The sequence below is a fragment of the Haemorhous mexicanus genome, chromosome 2, assembly GCF_027477595.1.
Source record: "Haemorhous mexicanus isolate bHaeMex1 chromosome 2, bHaeMex1.pri, whole genome shotgun sequence".
NCBI lineage: Eukaryota > Metazoa > Chordata > Aves > Passeriformes > Fringillidae > Haemorhous > Haemorhous mexicanus.
In genome coordinates this window covers 57,800,655-57,817,403 of record NC_082342.1, presented here as the reverse complement: position 1 = coordinate 57,817,403, position 16,749 = coordinate 57,800,655, and the positions used below count along the sequence as shown (strand labels likewise).

Sequence of the window (16,749 nt, the reverse complement as noted above, 5' to 3'; positions counted from 1 at the left end):
GGCAGCCCTGGCAGGAGAGGTACGCCCACACCTCCGCCGGACCGCAGGTTTCCCTTCGCCACAGCGCTGCCCCACAGCCCCGCTCAGCGAGATGGCGGCGGGCGGCCGCCATTTCCCGCCCCTCCGCGCACCGCGCCCCGCCCGGCCCGGCCCGGCCCTGCCCGCTCGGGGGCGGTGCCGCCGCGCTGTCCCTGCTTCCCTGGGAGCGCCCGGCTCCGCAAGTCCCTCCTCCGCCTCGGCAGTGCGGGCCGCCTCCCTCCCTCCCCCGGCCGTAGCCTCCTCCGGCGGCAGCGGCTGTGCCCGCTGGCCCCATGGCGGCGGAGCCCCAGCCCAAGGCGCTGACTCGCAAGCCCCTCCTGCTCAACAAAGTGGAGGGCTCGCAGGAGGTGGTGAACATGGCAGCGATAGTGCCCAAGGAGGACGGGGTCATCAGCGTCTCGGAAGACAGGTACTGGGAGCGGGCGTTCGGCGGGGCCGCGGCGGGGGTCTGTCAGCTCCCACCACTGCTGCCGGTGATGGTGGCAGTGCTGGGCCCGCGGCGCGGGGTCCTGCACGGTGATCCCCCGTCACCGGCGGGAGGTGGTGGGTCCACCAGACCACCAGCATCCTTCTGCCACTGTAGACTCCACTGCTCGGAGCCCGGGCAAGCGTCAAAGTGGCGGTGGTCCAGCATGGGGACATAGCTTTAGGCAGGCACATCACGTCCCGGAGGAGAAGGAGCCTGGAGCGGGGGTCTCCAGCGTAGTGTCGCACTCCTCCTCCGCCGCTGTGTGGGTCAGGACAGTGACCGGGCTGGGGCGCCGCTGAAACTTGCGGGACTTGAGTGACTTCTCTTAGCGTGGGAAAAATGGGATTTGAGATCCCCTTCATCACGAGGATTGCCGGGGGGTCTGTGGAGATCTTTGACCTTGCCTGAAGATTGTGGTGGCATTGGCTGAAACAGTAGTTTTGGTTCCCGTTTCCCCTCTCCAAAAGTTTCTTGGTAATTGTTTAAAAATGCCATGTATCGGTGATAAGATCTTGGAGTTAAATCCCGTGTTGAAAAGCTGCCAAGGAGAATGCTTTCAGGCCCTTTAGCTGAGCTTCGCTGGGACTGAGGCTGCCCGGAGGCAACTCTGTCCCTTCTGAAAGAGCTCCAACTTGATTCAGCTCTGCAGCTGGAGCTTCAAAATTCTATCTTGAAAATCTTTCCTTTCAAAATAAGTGCTTATTTTTCTTGCAGTGTTCATAAATAGTTATTTTAGGCAGGGTTTCTTTGCAGCTCAGGTGTATGGTGTACCTGTGTCCTAAGATTGAAAGACACGTGTTGTTGACCAGCATGTCAATGTTTTGATACTCACGGGTATTTGGATGGACTGTTTCTCATGGATGCCTGTTCTGTTGAGTGTCTCCTTTTATGTCTCTGCAGGCTTTCTGAAAAACTGACAATATTTTCTTTCATCTTTGTCCTCACTGTGACTTAGTTTTCAGCTGTCAAATATGTGCAAATTTAGCATCATTTAAGTTCACCTAAGCTGAGGTCTCCAAGTGAACTCTCATATGCCTGCTCCTCAGCAAGAGGAGCTGAGCTACTTAAAACAAGTATAAGGTCAAAGGAACTTTATATAGAGTTTTTTACATTGTTATGTGATTACAATTTTATTGTCCTCACATTTTTTATGTATTTAAAGTGATGTTGAGTAAAGTTTGAGCTTGTTTTGGTTCATTGTAGCTTGCTAGGCTTACTTAGCCAATTATTTTTACCTGTAAGAAGATATTCCTGAAATTTATTTCCTCTCATATAGATGTCTCTCTCAATCTCTGCATCTTCCCTCACCTAAGCAAAAATATGTAACTTTAGTTGTTGATGACAGGTTGATGCTCCAGGTTGATATTTCTGTGTAGGGAAGGGGATTGACGAGACATCTTTATTTCCACTAGTAACTGAGATGTCAGCTTCAAGAAACAAGCAGTGAAGAAGAAGTCAGGAGTTTCACACTAGGAAAGTCTGGAGGTTCCCAGGCTATTTTCAGTTTAAAGGAATTGGCCAGGTAATGTGCCTGCTTGTGGGACTTGTTTGCAGCATCCTTGACGTGCTACAAGCTATGATCCTGCCTTTTATTTATTCAGACATGATGTTGGATGATGGGTCTTTCATTTCCTGCTTACATTAACATTTTTATTGTAATTAAAAGATTAAGAGTCTAAAACTGACTTGGAAGGAATAGCAGGTTGGGAGTCTAAGTTGCAGGTTTTAGGCTACCTGGGGTGAAAGCATAATTTGTCAGACTTTCAATACCCGTGTATTATGATTAGGCTTGTGCAAATCCTTATGGCACCTTTTCCTGTTTGGACCTGTCTTCTCCTGTCACTGTTGACGTAGTTGTTTAATGGTCATGGAATGTGGAGGGCTTTTAGAGCTTCCTGAAAACTGTTAAAGATCGTTATGGAGATGTTATCTGTCCCTGTACTTGTTAACCAAATAAGTGAGTTTTATCCACATTTCCCAGCCTGGGATATGCACTGCTCATATGAGGAAAATGTTCTGAAACCTCTGCAGAGATTATCTGGAATGACTTGCCATCTCCAGCAATTGCTTCAGGCTGGGACATTTTCTGTATGTGAAGGAGGAATTGTTTTGCTGGTGAATGGCTGAACACATCATTATTGAAGTTGCTGGTAGTCTTTGCATATGCAACAGCTAGGTGCCACTTTAAAGGTTTTCTTTGCTGCATGGTGTGGCCCTATACACCTAAACCTTTAAAAGCAGGAGCTAGCTTTGTCTTTGGTCCCAGTTTTGTATGGCACCAGTGGTGTTATCTGGTTTTAAAAGACAGAAGTGGTTTTAGCTATAGCTTGCAGACCTAGTCATGGATTATATAGCCATGCATGTTTGTAGCACATATGTGCATATATTTTAAGAAATAAAATGAAAACTATGTAATAATAGAGAGTGTGGTTTTCCTTATAAAGAAAGACAAAGTGGGGGGAAAAGAAGGAATTGGGAGGGAGTGGGGGGCAAAGCGGGTTTATATGTTTAACTAGAGAGTCTCAAAATTTGTATACCCAACAGGGTTGGAGTTCCTTTTTAGTATGTGTCATTTGTACAGGTGATGCACATAGATTTTCTCTTCTGAATTCTGGTCACTTGTGATAATTGAGTGATGTTCATTGTGTCCTAATCTTAGTGGGTTTTCTAATTCTATATCTGGGCAGAATAGACTGAGCCTGTATCTACAGTACAGCTGGTATGCATGGGAGGGATAAGATATTTTGTGTTGGATGTAACAAAATAGTGGCAAGATTTGATATCCAGGAATGTATAAATCCAATGCAGGATGACTCTAAGAAGTTACTAGCTTTCATCCATGTTCTTTCCCTGCTGGCAAACTCATGGAATCAATAGATATATTAGCCAAACATGTAGAGTCTTGAGTGATCCATAGCAGTGTGTGCTCATGTGAAGCTGGAGTGGGATTTTCCTAATGTACACAGCTGATCCTAAGCTCTCATTAGCTTCCTCAGTATTAAAAGCATGCACCACTACCATTTCAAAATTGCAGGGCATCCTTGTCTTTTGTTGCCTTCAGAGGGAGACGTGGGTGTTGGGCATGTCTGAAAAGTAGGTCACTGGCATGTCAAGTTCAGACATATCTAACTCCATGCTCCAGAGAAGATTTAGTGTCATTAATCTTACCTGAGCATGGGATACGGTGGGACAAATGCACTGACTCACCCAGCTCTCAGTGCAAGCAGTTCTGTTCGGTGCTGGCACACTCGTGTGTTTCTCAAGAGCCTGAAGAACCTGCCAGTGCTGTGAGTGCCAATTCACAGTGCCTCCGATGTGCTGATCGTGTGTCACCCATGTGCTGATCGTGTGTCACCGTGCGAGACTGGCAGGAGGGGCTGGGTGTCATCCTGGTAAACCTGCCTTTGCCAATAGCCCTCTTTTTACCCCTAGCTGGATTCTAAGTGAGGAAAATTTTCAGAGGTGGTGTAAACAACTTTCCTGGGAATTACGAGCTCTGGTCTGTGCCCTCTTGTCGGTGGGAGTTCTGTGCTCACTTCCATGCCACACACCTTCTAAACGTATGTGTTGCAGTCAATGTAGGTGTTGCAGATCTCCTTGAACTATTCACAAGAAGTATAAGTCTTCACAGTCAACTGAAAATTGTCAAAATCCTTTTATTTAAAAAAATAGGCATTCTAGTCTCTTGGTCACAAGATATAGGAAAAAAAAAAAGTATGAAGTTCTTTTGAACTCAGTTTTCTCAGCTTCTTCATATGGATCACTGTATAAACAGTAAGCCTAGACTGCTTATCTTATTAGTGTCTTCATGTCACATAGAGAAAACTGTGCAGAGCTTGTATTGCTAGGTTTGGTTTAGAGTTTGAGGGTTTTAAATAAGGATGTGGACTTCAGCTGTTGTCCAAGGCTTGTGTTCTAACGAGTGTGCTAACGAGCAGGTTTTTAGGGGGCACGACAACTTAATGTCCATCTTGTGTGAATGAAAATCTCTTTGCTAAACTAACAGTGGACTAGGAATGGAAATATGCTTATGTGACAAGAAGTGTGTGAGTTGTCTTTGGCTTTGTGCTGACATGACTTCTAACATGGAGAACTGTGATCTTTCCACCCTCAAGTATATCAAAAGCAATCTTTTTCCCCTTGTGGTTTTCCTGTCCAGATCCAGAATACTGAGCATAGTGTCATAGTTCATGCCTGTGAAAAAGCTCTAATGGAAAGGTGGGATTCTTCACACAGTGCTGTATTCAAGCAGGGTGCAAGGAGCCACAGACCCTTTGTAAAACTGAGTTTCCTTTCCCCTGTGGTGAAGTGGTAGAAAGTGATTGCTTTGCCCAGCAGTGTGTTTCCTGTGCAGGTTTGTAATTCTTATCTAAGCACAGGGTTACATCACTGATTTCTGCTCTGCCTTGTGTGTGGCTGTTGGTTCACAGCAGAAGTGCAGGTGCTGTGAGAACTGATTTTGATGCTGTCTGTGTACGTTTATCAGTCTAAGCCTGTAGGTTTCACACCCAGGTGATTGCAGTATGAGCAGTAACTCAAGCAGGGCAGAAGGTGTGGATGCTCTTTACAAGTGTAAAAGGACTTGTTCCTGCCTGGAGGTTCTTTAAATTTTGATAAAAACATCAGTCACCAATAAAATTGTTGAAAGGAATTGAAGAGACCTAGTGCTGTAGACGGAATTTAGTTGCTCTTTTATTTTGTGTGTGTTTTTAAACTAAATTTTTTGGATATGTTGTAATTTGATGAGTGTGTGTTTGGAATAAAGGTCAGGGTGGAGGTTAGTGCTGGCTGTTTGCGAGGAAGAAGTGGATGCTGGCAAGAGGCGTAAGAGAGAGAAGATAGGAGGTCCAAAAGTGCTTGGAAACAGACATTGTTGCAGATGTTGAAAAGTACTTGTTCTGGATTTGACTAACATGTATCCTGTTGAGATGCCAAAATCTGAGACTTGCACATAAAATATCTTGCTGAGTGCTTGTTGGGAGTAATAAATTCCACTTATTAACTTGTGGGAGACCTTGCAATGTTGTGCTTTTTTAATTCTCTGTGCCACTTTCTGCCACCACCTCTTGAAGTTTGTCCGAGCTTGTGGATCCCTTCCTTAAGATGCTCTTCTCCTGTGTGTCAGTTAAAGATTTAAAGCACAAACATTTAGTATCATCTCTCTGATCTGAGCTGTCCTGAAGCTGCTAGCTCATGCAGTTCAATTCACAGATTGATGAAACTTCTTCAGTCCCATCGCCTGTTGTACTGAGCTGAGGGGCCTGTGTGACAAAGTTCATGTCTTAACTGCAAGACAACAGCTGCAAAAATGTAACTTGGACCCAGCTTCAGCAGCACAGTTGGGCAGCATGATAGAGTGGAACCTTAGGTGCTTGAGCCTTTCGAGTTAGAGGTGCAATGGCTTTTAGTCCCCTCTCTGTATTAGAGATTATTCCTTCTATAAAAGATGTGGGTGAATTTATCTTATCTTACGAGCTTTCATTTTGAAATAAAAAGAGCTACTTAATACACCTTCTTTTTGCCTCCTGGTAGCCTCTTTTTCTGCCTGTTGCTGAACAGTGTTCTTGAGTGTCAGCAAGTTTTGGGATGATGCATCTGCTTCCCGTATTAACCAGTTCTCATTTTTCTGCTTGTCTTCCCTGACCCCGTCTTAATTTCCCTGGCATCTGTTTACACAGAGACTGGATCTCTCATCAGTGTCTCACTTCTCTCAGGCTTGGTGACCTTCCCTTGCAGTCTCTCCAGTTCTGCAGCTGAACAGTGCTTCTTGCCAGGAGGGGACTGCACAATGCCACCTCTGTGTGTGGCCTGTGGACCCTGAAAGAAAAACAAATGCCACTTATGGAGTCCATGCAGTACAGAGATTGCATATAACTAAAAATGCACTGTTGCAGGAAACTTGTTGGTTTTTCTCCTCAAGATAAAGATGTCTAGAGGAGGCAGTGATGCTGCAACACAAAATGGCTGCAATACCTTAAACTAAAGGAATTGCAACAGTTTTGAAACTACTGAGCTATTTAAGTAAGGCTGACCTTCCATTGTGGGTCACTTAGCAGACTGAAGGTCTCAAATAGCATGTGACCATTGTAGCACAATAGAAATATGTCAGTAGCTTGTTTGAGCTGCTTTACACTATTTTGTTTACTGAGACAGACTCTTTTCTTTTCCTCTCTCCAGCTGTGCTGGTGCCTGCATGGTATCTGCCAACACTGATCTGTGTGTAGGTTTCCCAGCAAGATCTTTTAGCTGTGTGATACTGCATGGAAGAGAATTGCTCAAAAGTGGCACAAGTTTTGTAAAATGGTGTTTGTAACAGCCCTGAGAGAAGTCAGAAAATACTTGGCAGCTTAGAGATCAAATGGAAAGGAGAGAGTAGGAGGGCATAATGCAGGCACTGTGTTGGTGCTTCCTGGTGCTTCTGTGGTCAGGAGCTCTAAAAGCTTCTTAAATGATGAGCAATGCCCTAAGGGGAGCAACTGGCTTTTGTACAAGTGTCTTCTGTGCATCACTGTGTTCTGTGCACTGTAACCTCTCAGACACTGAAGGCTTATTTACCTAAAAACACTGCTTTGCTCTTTTTGCTTCATCGCACTCTGCCCAAATATGAGTAGGTTTGTATAAAACTTCTGGTATCTGCATGTATTTGCCCAGGGATTTGAAAAGAATTGCAGCAGTCCATAATGCAGCCTGTTGCAAGACCAGAAGCAAGAAAAAACATAGCTGTTTCCCTTCTGCATACAGTGTGAGGAGTGATGGAGGCAGCCATGCGCTGCTGGATGTGGTAGGATGGGATGGGGCACCATGGGAATAGGAGCCATGGAGTATTGAGGATGCACAGCAGGGTTCATCCTGTTCAGCAGAGTCTTGTCCTATATGGAGCATTTTAGGAAAGAGAAAACAAAGCTTCCTTCTTTATACTTTTGTGAGGTAAAGAAATTATGGGGATGGGAAAACTGTAAAACAAGCATCCACACAGGAATTGAAAGTACCCTTGCAAGCGGTTTGGGTGAGTGGCTGGAGCAAGCCTGGAGAAGGAAAGGGACAGTTTTGTGAAAGAAGCAGCAGGAGAGGGCAAGTTTGCCAGACAACCCTCCAGGCAGGGACCTTTACATAATCACAAAGCTGTATGCATCTCTTGGGGGTCTTCATATGTCACAATCTGCATGCCTGATCGCTTGAAACTGCACATAAATAATGGCCAGAATTGATATTGGACTATCAGAAAACAAATAATACATTTTGCAAATTAGACTGTGCCAAAATTTGAGATGGACAAAATACCGCCTTCATCCTCATGAGAGGGAGAACAGTTGTGGAGGCTGGGCTAAAAAATGTGTTGTTTCAATTTTTCTCTTAGTCAGGCTGCAGGAAATAGCATTGTGTAACTAACCTTGGCCAGACTTTGAACATATGGGCTTTGCTTGTCACATCATGTGTATTCACCACTTAAATTAAGTTTTTCAGGGAACTCTTAAGGTTTGGAGCACTCAGTCGAAGGCGATGCCAAAGCACAGTTCTGGGTAGAAAGCACTGCTGTTCTGCTGCCAATTTTACTGCAAAGTTTTGTCTAATGTTGTCTTTATTCTCCAAGTCCTGTACCATTCCCTCCTCCTGTGAGGTGAAAGATCAATGTACTTAGCAGGTTTTTGCAATAACAGTAGTGATCGATCAGCCCCAGAAAGCAATGCTTTTGACCTTTAAAGGAATGTAATCATGGTTTCATTAGGAGTGGAGTCGTGTGGAGAGAAAACTGAGAAAAGGCTGTCCTAATGTGAAGTGGCCTGTTTTGCCATCAGGTTGAATTATCTGGATTCAGGTGACAGAATAAGAACAGTGCTTTGTCTTGAAGGGATATGGAGAGAAGATCCTTGCCCATGTTGAGAACGTGAGAGATAATGAGATTTTGCACCCCTAGCAGTGAGTGCAAATGTGGTAAATTTACCTTTAGCTTCAAATTCACTTATAATGGCAAATAAAGCTTTAATTGTATTCTTAAGCAGGAGGTGCATCTGCTTTGTGGAACACTTTGGGCCCTTAAAGTTTGCACTCATTTTGCTTATGTGCCAAATTATCCTCACTTTATCATTTTTTTCTTGATCCTAAGTGTTATTAATCAATATCTTCTCATTCCCATACCCTATTCCTTTTTCTCATCCGATACAGGGAAAAAATCAGCCTCTCCTCTTAGCTCTGTGTTTTGCTAGAGCAAATGTGGGCTGTGGAGTAATCCAATGAACGGTTCAATTTGACATTTCAAAGGCTTCGTGTTTTGCAGCACCATGTGCATTGAGTTGTATAGAATAAAAGTAGGATTTCCAAAGAGATGCTTTCAGCTTTATGGCAAGTGGCCTGTGGTCCAGCCTAGCTTTTGCTGCATGCAGGGTTGGCTAAAGGCAGCTGCAGCATTTCGATGGCAGAAGAGGACCTCTACACTTCTTGTCTGGATTTAGGAGTCATTTCTTGGCTTCACCCACTCTTTCAGCAGCTCCACCAACAATAAACAGTTGTCTAAGGATGGCTGCCCTTGTGCAGTTACTGGAAGTCCAGCAGGAAAGGTCATGCCTGTGCTGTTCTCCAACATCAGGAGGACAGCCCTTGTGCCTGTTCTTGTCATGTTGATCCCATTGCTTCAGACTCCTGTGGCACTTATCAGGCTTCATCATAGCCTGCTTTCTCCTGGCCAGGAGCTTAATGGGAGGTGAAAGGGTCTTTGCTGAATAGTCCTGTGTTTTTCTGCTAGAGATAAATGTTCTCTATTCTTTTAATCTGCCATGGGAACAATTTACTTTAGCATAGGCAGAAACAAATACTGATAAAAACTAGAGATCTAAGTAGGGTGGTGTGGTAGTATTAAGATGGGGAAAAGAGGACTAGAGCAGTCTCAACGTTAATTGTGCTGAGGGCAGAGGGTGAAGAGGTAATGTGTCTGTCAAATCAAAATTGACACCTTTGACTTTATTGGCCCCTGATATAATTTAATTACTGAAATTAAGAAGTTAATACTTTTTGCAGCAGTCAAGTGACGTATTTTATTCTGCTCCATTGAGATATATGTGCCATTCTGTCAGAACAACTACAATTCAGCCCAAAAAGAGTATTTTGGGTCTACCAAAGCCTTGTCATGTGTGCTGCCTTACCAGCTAAGACTTTTAGTGCTGTCTGATATTACCTCAAGTTTTCTAAGTTCTGTTAGATCTGAAGTTTTTGAGACTGCATGAGCTGGCATTGGCAGCTAAGAATGGACCTATGCTGGATTCCCTCAGGCAGGAGCAAGCAGGGAAAGCAGCTCATGTAAGAGTATCAGCTGCAGTGGGTGGTAGACCACTAAACTTGGCATTATCTTTATATACAGGGGTTGGTTACACAATGTATAGGCACAAATTCATTTCCAACGCAGGATTCAGTCTGTTCTCTTCAGGAAATGAATCAGACTTCATAAACTGATCTCTTCTTGGTAACTTCTGTAACTGCCAGCAAATGAATGGGAATAAATTAATCCATCATCACGCTTTGAAAATATCAACTGATAAATGATCCTGCTAGATTTCCAGCAGGGACAGACCCATACAAACACTGAACTTCCAGCTTGAAACTCTGATCCCTGTCATTGCCAAGTTCATTTGTAGCCAAAAGGCCAAAGCCCATAAAATTTCAGCGAGCTTGCTGTGGTGCTTGGAGTGCCATGGCAGTCTGAGCTGTGAAGCACCAGCAGGTGAGGAGCCGTGTTGGGATGGGCTGTTGCAGAGATCTTCTCTCAGCTGTTCTACAGGCAGGATTTCTACAGGCTGCCTAGCTGCAGGCTTTACTCTGGGGGAATATTTGAGATCTCTGTTGTTTGGCATTTCATCTTCCCCTTTGCACACTCCTTATGTTTGCTAATATGGTTGGGGAGCACAAGACCAGGGGAAGGGAGGAAATCCCTCAGTAGCTTGTACCACTAATTCAGGTTCCAAAGTGTTGATTTTGGAGTGGAAGATGAAAAGTCAGGGTAGGGGTTTTTTTGTTAAATAAGAAATGCTGTGAATGCTGTTGGTCAAGGTCCTTCGGTTTCCTGCAATAAGCTTTTTCACAAATACTGTTGCCAACCTATATTATATACCAGAGAAAGCAGTAGGGAAAGGGATCTATGAATGTACTGATTGTTTAAAAAAAATTACATGCTATAGTGGCTGAAAAATGCATGACTTTCATCTGAATTCTGAAAGCTCCTCTGTGATTTCAGATGCTTTTACTCTGTCTTTCCCTCCTTCCTTCATTCTTTGGTAGACGAGAGAGAAGCCTGGTGAGGATTTCCTTAATAAGTTTTTGTGACCAGGAAACCAAGCCAAGAAGTTGTTGTTATAGAGCATGACACAGCACAAAGTACCACGACTCCATCAGAAGGGTGCAAGAGAGATTTATTATAGCAACATGTTACTTTTATACTTTTTCAAGATATTTACGTTCACTCAACATACACATTCATTGGTTACAAGAAAGAAACAAAGTTCTCAGTGGGTGACCCAGGAGCCAGCTAGAGTCAGTATCTCTTAGCTTTCTCTCCTTCATCTTGTCTCCATGGTTACAGCCTTGGTGTCTTCCTCAGGAGAGATATGGGGCTTCCCCTTATCTTCCGGAGGCCTTTGCTAGCTCACAAGAACAGCACAGAATGTCTTTCCTACAAGAAGTTGTCATCCCCAACTAGTTTCATCCACAGCACCCTTTTGATCACAGCTTATATTCATTCTTCTAAAAACCTGATGACCTAAAACCTCTTCTTCAAAGAAGCAGGCATGAACATTGTTGTCTGGTTTTTATCAGGTGTGAAGACACCTGAATGGATGGCCCAAGGATTGCAGGTTTTGAGGTTAGTAGCAGGAAGCATGGCTAAACCTAACCAACGGCTTGGTCTGCCTTGGCCGTTGTTTCCTGTGGTCTTTCCTGTGCTCTAAAATTGAACTTGTGTTCACATGCCCTTTTTGACACGAACAGACATTTTTACATGGTTTTAAGAGTCAAATTCTTTTAGAAAAAAGTGTAACTGTTATACAGCCGTTAAGCACAAAACCTGCATTAAGTGTGTAGGCAAGTGTTTTGTATACAAAATGATATGGGAGAAGTAGATAAACAACCACTGACAAAAATTCTGGAGACAGGAAAAGCAAAGGGCGTGGGTAATTGTTTAGTGATCTGTGTTCCTGTTTAGCATGTGGATTAGAAAGTGCAAACAGTGGTTTCAAAAAGTGGTGTGTGTGCATGTTTTGACACCTCAGACTCATTGGTATTTTTCCAGAAATAAATGATACTGCTTTTCTTTGAAGGCACACTCCTAATTTGCACACTGGTTGTTGTGATATTCTGAAGCATTATCGTGGCAATGGTCATCTTTTTGTTTTGAGTTTCATTTCCCTTTATTGCTGTGTATGATAACTTCAAACTGAACAATGATGTTTATTCAATTATTGACCAATGCCATTATACTGATCTCAGACTAATAAAAATGAAGGAGGCAAAGTGGGAAAATATGGACCATCTTGAGGTATTGTTGTGGTGTACAATGTAACAAGAAAGAAGAGTTCTTGTGAGGGTAAGCAGCAAACCCTGTTCTCACTTCCCTGTTCTTTTAGACAAGCCCAGTATTGAACAAGATGGATGGTGTACACAGGAATCGATACTATTTTCTTTTTCTAATGGCTTTATGAACCAGCTGGGAGAAATGGGCTGCTGAACCCATGGCCAGCAGCTATAGTGACTGTATTTCTAATCAATTAAATAGTGCAAGATTATATTTCAAGCATGAGGGTCTGGCTGGCTGTGGTGTCTTGTTGTCGGTATCAAGCACTGTTCTTGCCACAAGTCAATTTGCAAGCATCAAACTGTGCCCATACAGGATTTGGAAGTCAGCTTGTACCAGGGACTGTTCCCAGGACGTAGCTCACATGCAGCTGCTGTTTCCCTGCCAGGTGGCCTCACTGCCGGAGGCTGGTCCCAGGCCCGTGTCACTTATTAATGTAGGTGTGTTTCACATCTCCCAGAGCACCCAGGTCATGTGGCTGTTCCTCCTGGCAGGATATCAGATTGCCTACAGGAAATTCATTCTGTGATTAAAAAAAAAACCAAACCCACAAACCAGCTAAGCCACTGGTTTAAACAAGACTCAGCCCTTGAAACTCTTCTGCCTGTAAACATTTCTGGTGGTTGGAGATCTGTAACAGTAAGTTGTAAAAAACCTGAATTTGAGACCAAAGTGTTTTGAGATTCTTAAGGTAACTTCAACCAGACATCCAGAGGAGGACAGATCTCCCAGGGCCCCTCTGCCAAGCAGAAGTGCATGTGCTTGCCAAATTCCTGCGTGTGACATTAGCCAGTGACCCGCAGGGCTGTGGCCAGGGCTGGAACCCAGCTGGAGCACTGAAGTGGCATTCATGGCCTCTGTGGCTAAGTTCTCCAGTCAGACATCCGTGCTCACTTCCTGCACCACAGGAGGCCCAAGCATTGGACCTGTAACCAATGTGGATACATCTTCTGGCATTCCTCAAAAGCTGTCAAGATATGTTTTCTCCATGAGCCTTTGTTTCTGACATACAGGGATGTATCTCTGGCCAGTTTGAGAAGAGCATTGCGTGTCCTATAGGTCTGGGAGATGGGACATGAATGCTTCCTTATATGCCAGCTCCCTCTCTGCTTACACAATCCCAGGGTGGGATCCTTCCAGTGGGCTTGGTCTCATTGCAGTGGCGTTGTGCCTGCCAGTAAAAGTACCCAGGTTTGTTCTGATAAATGTGACAGTCCCTTCACTGTTTCAGGCCATGTGGAAGTTTTGATTTTGTATTTTTGAAGTCATAGAACAGTGCTAAACTGAAGTAATGACCGGTTTTGAAATACAAGTCACCAATCATCTGCATCTGAAACACAGACGGCTGTTAGGTGCTGAAGAGAGAATTCTTCATCAGAGCCATCCAAATCTAGAGCATAGCTTGAAGGAGATCAAGGAAATCCAGAGACCCTCTGCTGTGAAGTATTACCTAAGCATTACATCTGCAAAAAGACTTTCAGTCATAAAAATGACATTTGTGCTCCTTTCAATTCTTAAAATGCTTGAAATAAGACAGGTGGTCAGTGGTCACAGACCTTACCCCAAGCAGTTTTCTGCCTATACAGTTGGTATTGCTGCCAAATTATTGTAGAAAACTCTGATAGGTTTTGTAGGTTATATTAAAACTTCAAGAAGGACAGAAAATAAGAAACTTCCATTTCCTAATAAAACTGGTGATGCCACAAAGAAACTATGAAGAGGAAATGGGCTGCCTCAATAGCTTGTGAGCTCCTCTACCTAAAAAAATCAAGGAAACTTCAGACAAAATAATTAAATTAGTCTTCAAAGCACATTTTCAATAGAAAGTGCTTTATAGCTAGAGATGCTTGTCCTATAACTATCAAGGTCTCTCTTGTCCAAGTCTTGTCTAGTCTACCTGACACTGATAACAGAAGTTAAAGGTGTTGTTGTGACCAAGTGTTTTGGGGAGTCTCTTCCATAATCTTACAGTTTTTATACAAGCTGTTTCCATTTGAGTATCTGGTGGATGATTCACACAGTATTTCAGTCCTCCTTTTTCTTCTCCTTTACCCACTGTTTTGGGGAGAGTGATGTGTCTCCTATTAGAAAGAAATAGTAGTTTCCTTTTTCTTCAATATACAAACAAACACCAAAATTGTCGTGGCTGGTTTCATCCTGCTCCAGTGTCACTTGAGAGTTTTGCTGCTGACCTTGGGAGTGGGATCAGCAGAGTGTTTCAAAAGGACAGGTGATACTTGGATTCCTGGAGGAGTGAGTGCGTGTACTTCTGCACAAGGATGATAGATTTCCCTTAGCTGTCATGGCCACAGTAACTGGGATGGGGCAGCAGCAGAGTCAGAAAATGCATGTTGGATGCAGCATCATTGTTCTGATATTCTTTGGCATGGTGCTGCCCTGGGACAGTTGTGTTCTCCTCCTCTTCCTCAACTTGACCCAAGTTGCTAAGCTGGGTTTTGTGTCTTGGAGCCAGGCTTTCCAGTGGCAAGGATTGTTGGACTTGCCTTGTCTTTCACAGTCTGTTGCTGTTCCCTCTGGGATTGTGAAGGAATTCATATATTCTAGGTTTTTTCTTGTGTGGTGTGTTTTGTTGTAGGAGCCTTTTATATTTTGTATGAAAAGTTTATTGTTTAATTTTTAATATTACTACAACTGTTCTCAAGATTGTTGATCTGAAATTCTCTGGTGCAGGTCCTCTGATACTGAGAAAATGGTGTCAGAGTATTTTAGCCCAGCCCTGAGTTGTTATAATATTATGATTGCTTTTTTAAGGCATCAGAGGATCAAGAAAACAACAAAATTTCCTTTAAATCGTGTATGTCTGGAATACCCAGGACATAAGAGCTGTACAATAATCTTTATAGTATTTTTCTACAAACTCTGCTGCTTTTACTGTACTACAACATTGCACTGTCTTGCTTTGGACACAAACAGAAATTCTACTTGGCCTCCATTGCATAAAATCTTGTAGAAACAATCATTTTACCCATAGGCTGAGAGAAGTGTATTTTGAGTCAAATAAAATTAAATTACAAATAGCTATCAATTATGTAGACATAGCAAAAATTACCAGAACAAGATATCTAGCTTAGCTCTCTCCTTCCTGAGAAACTGATATACTTTTCTGAAATCAAATCAGAGTGACAGTGCTGTTGCTATTTAGCAACATGATGTGTTTACATATTAATCTGAAAAAACTAGGAAAAATCATCTGCTAAAGCTGGAAGTTGAAATGGAAAGGCTTCCTTGTAGAGAAAAAGAATGGGATGAATGTGTGATTATCCATTCTGCCTTGCAGAGAAGTTTACTTATTGTTCAGTCAGTGTGTATTCAGTCTTGGTGCTATGAAAAAATGTAACCACTATGAAAAAATGTAACTGCTACATCTTTGATAAGAGTGTATAGTGTGGATTGGCTTGCACTGGTGTGTTTCATGGGAATCCCATTTTTCACTACCTCTGTAGTGGAAGCAGAACTCCCACACCTGTGCTCTTACCTTAGACCTGTTGGAGTTTGGTGTAATTGTCTTAAGTTCTCTTGTGGTGCTGCTTTCTCTATATGTCCAGGACTGATTTAGAAGCATCTCAAACATATGGTTTTTATCTTTCACTAATAGTTATTTTTGTAAATATTTCCTAAACAGGACGGAGTTTGATTCTGTGTGTTTGTTTATTCAAAAGCTAAGCTGCTTTGAACAGAAAAATATTTTATTCATGGGACCCAGTAATAACTTGACTCAAGCTGGGGAAGAAAAGAGAGTAGGAATTTAAGAGCCAAGGTTGAGACTTGAAACTTTCCATGGACACTGCAGAGGAAGGCAACAGAAGTGGAGCTTTTTCTCTTCCTTAAAATATGTATACATTTTGCAGTATGCAGTTGGGGAGGAAAACACTTGACATTGAATTCAGATAGCCTGCAATAGTCATAACTTCCTTTTTCAAAGTGCTGTTTGTTTTTCTCTATGCTTACTTCACAGCAATAGATAATGAACCTTTGTTTGTCTTGAATGCAAAAACCAGTTCCTGTCTGTTGAAAGTAAACAGAGCCTAAAGGATTTAGTGTCCCAAGTAACAGAGCAAGAAATTAGTATTTGTGTGATATCAAGGTAAGTGCAACTGCACTTTGGGGAAAAGCCTTAATGTGAGAAATACTTTCCAATTTACAAATTTGGAGGGTAGCTGTTGAGTGCAGCTGTTAGATTTTCATTGCCCTGTATGTCACCAGGCTGCTTCGTAAATGCATGACGTGGAGCTGAACTTCTCCCTTTCTTCTGGTGAAAGACAATCAACATGCACAAAGCTGCCCTGATACCACATTTGGGGTGGTGGAAGACTCTTGGGCTCTGAAGGGTTTGTCTTCATCCCATTACCTCCATTTGGATAGACCTGTTATTACCAAAACTCTGTGCTCTTTCAGTTTCCCTGTCTGGGTGTTACTGAACCAGATTTTTGCTGCCATCCTTACTTCAGGCTTTGTATTGTTTGTACTTTATATTCTGTTCCCCACTGCTGTTCTGTTCCATTCATGTTCTATCTCTAACTCCTCTCAACTCACTTTCTCATTTCCTCACCTTCCTGCTTATTAATTCTCTGAGTGACTCTTCTCTTATCAATTTGGTATTCAAAAAAGGCAGGCTGTCTCCTTCCTGCATGAACTTGGAGCAGCTGCACATCCTTGCTAATGCTGT

At 43.1% G+C, this 16,749-nt stretch overlaps 1 protein-coding gene across 1 annotated transcript in view; it reads left to right on the top strand.

Annotated features, from left to right (window-relative positions):
- Positions 1 to 236: 236 nt before the first annotated feature.
- WDFY2 (WD repeat and FYVE domain containing 2) overlaps positions 237 to 16,749 on the top strand; it is a 59,646-nt gene continuing 43,133 nt past the window's right edge. The window contains exon 1 of the mRNA XM_059838973.1: positions 237 to 448. Within this exon, the coding sequence (XP_059694956.1) occupies positions 312 to 448 (137 nt within the window). The 5' untranslated portion in view covers positions 237 to 311. The remainder of the gene's footprint in view (positions 449 to 16,749) is intronic.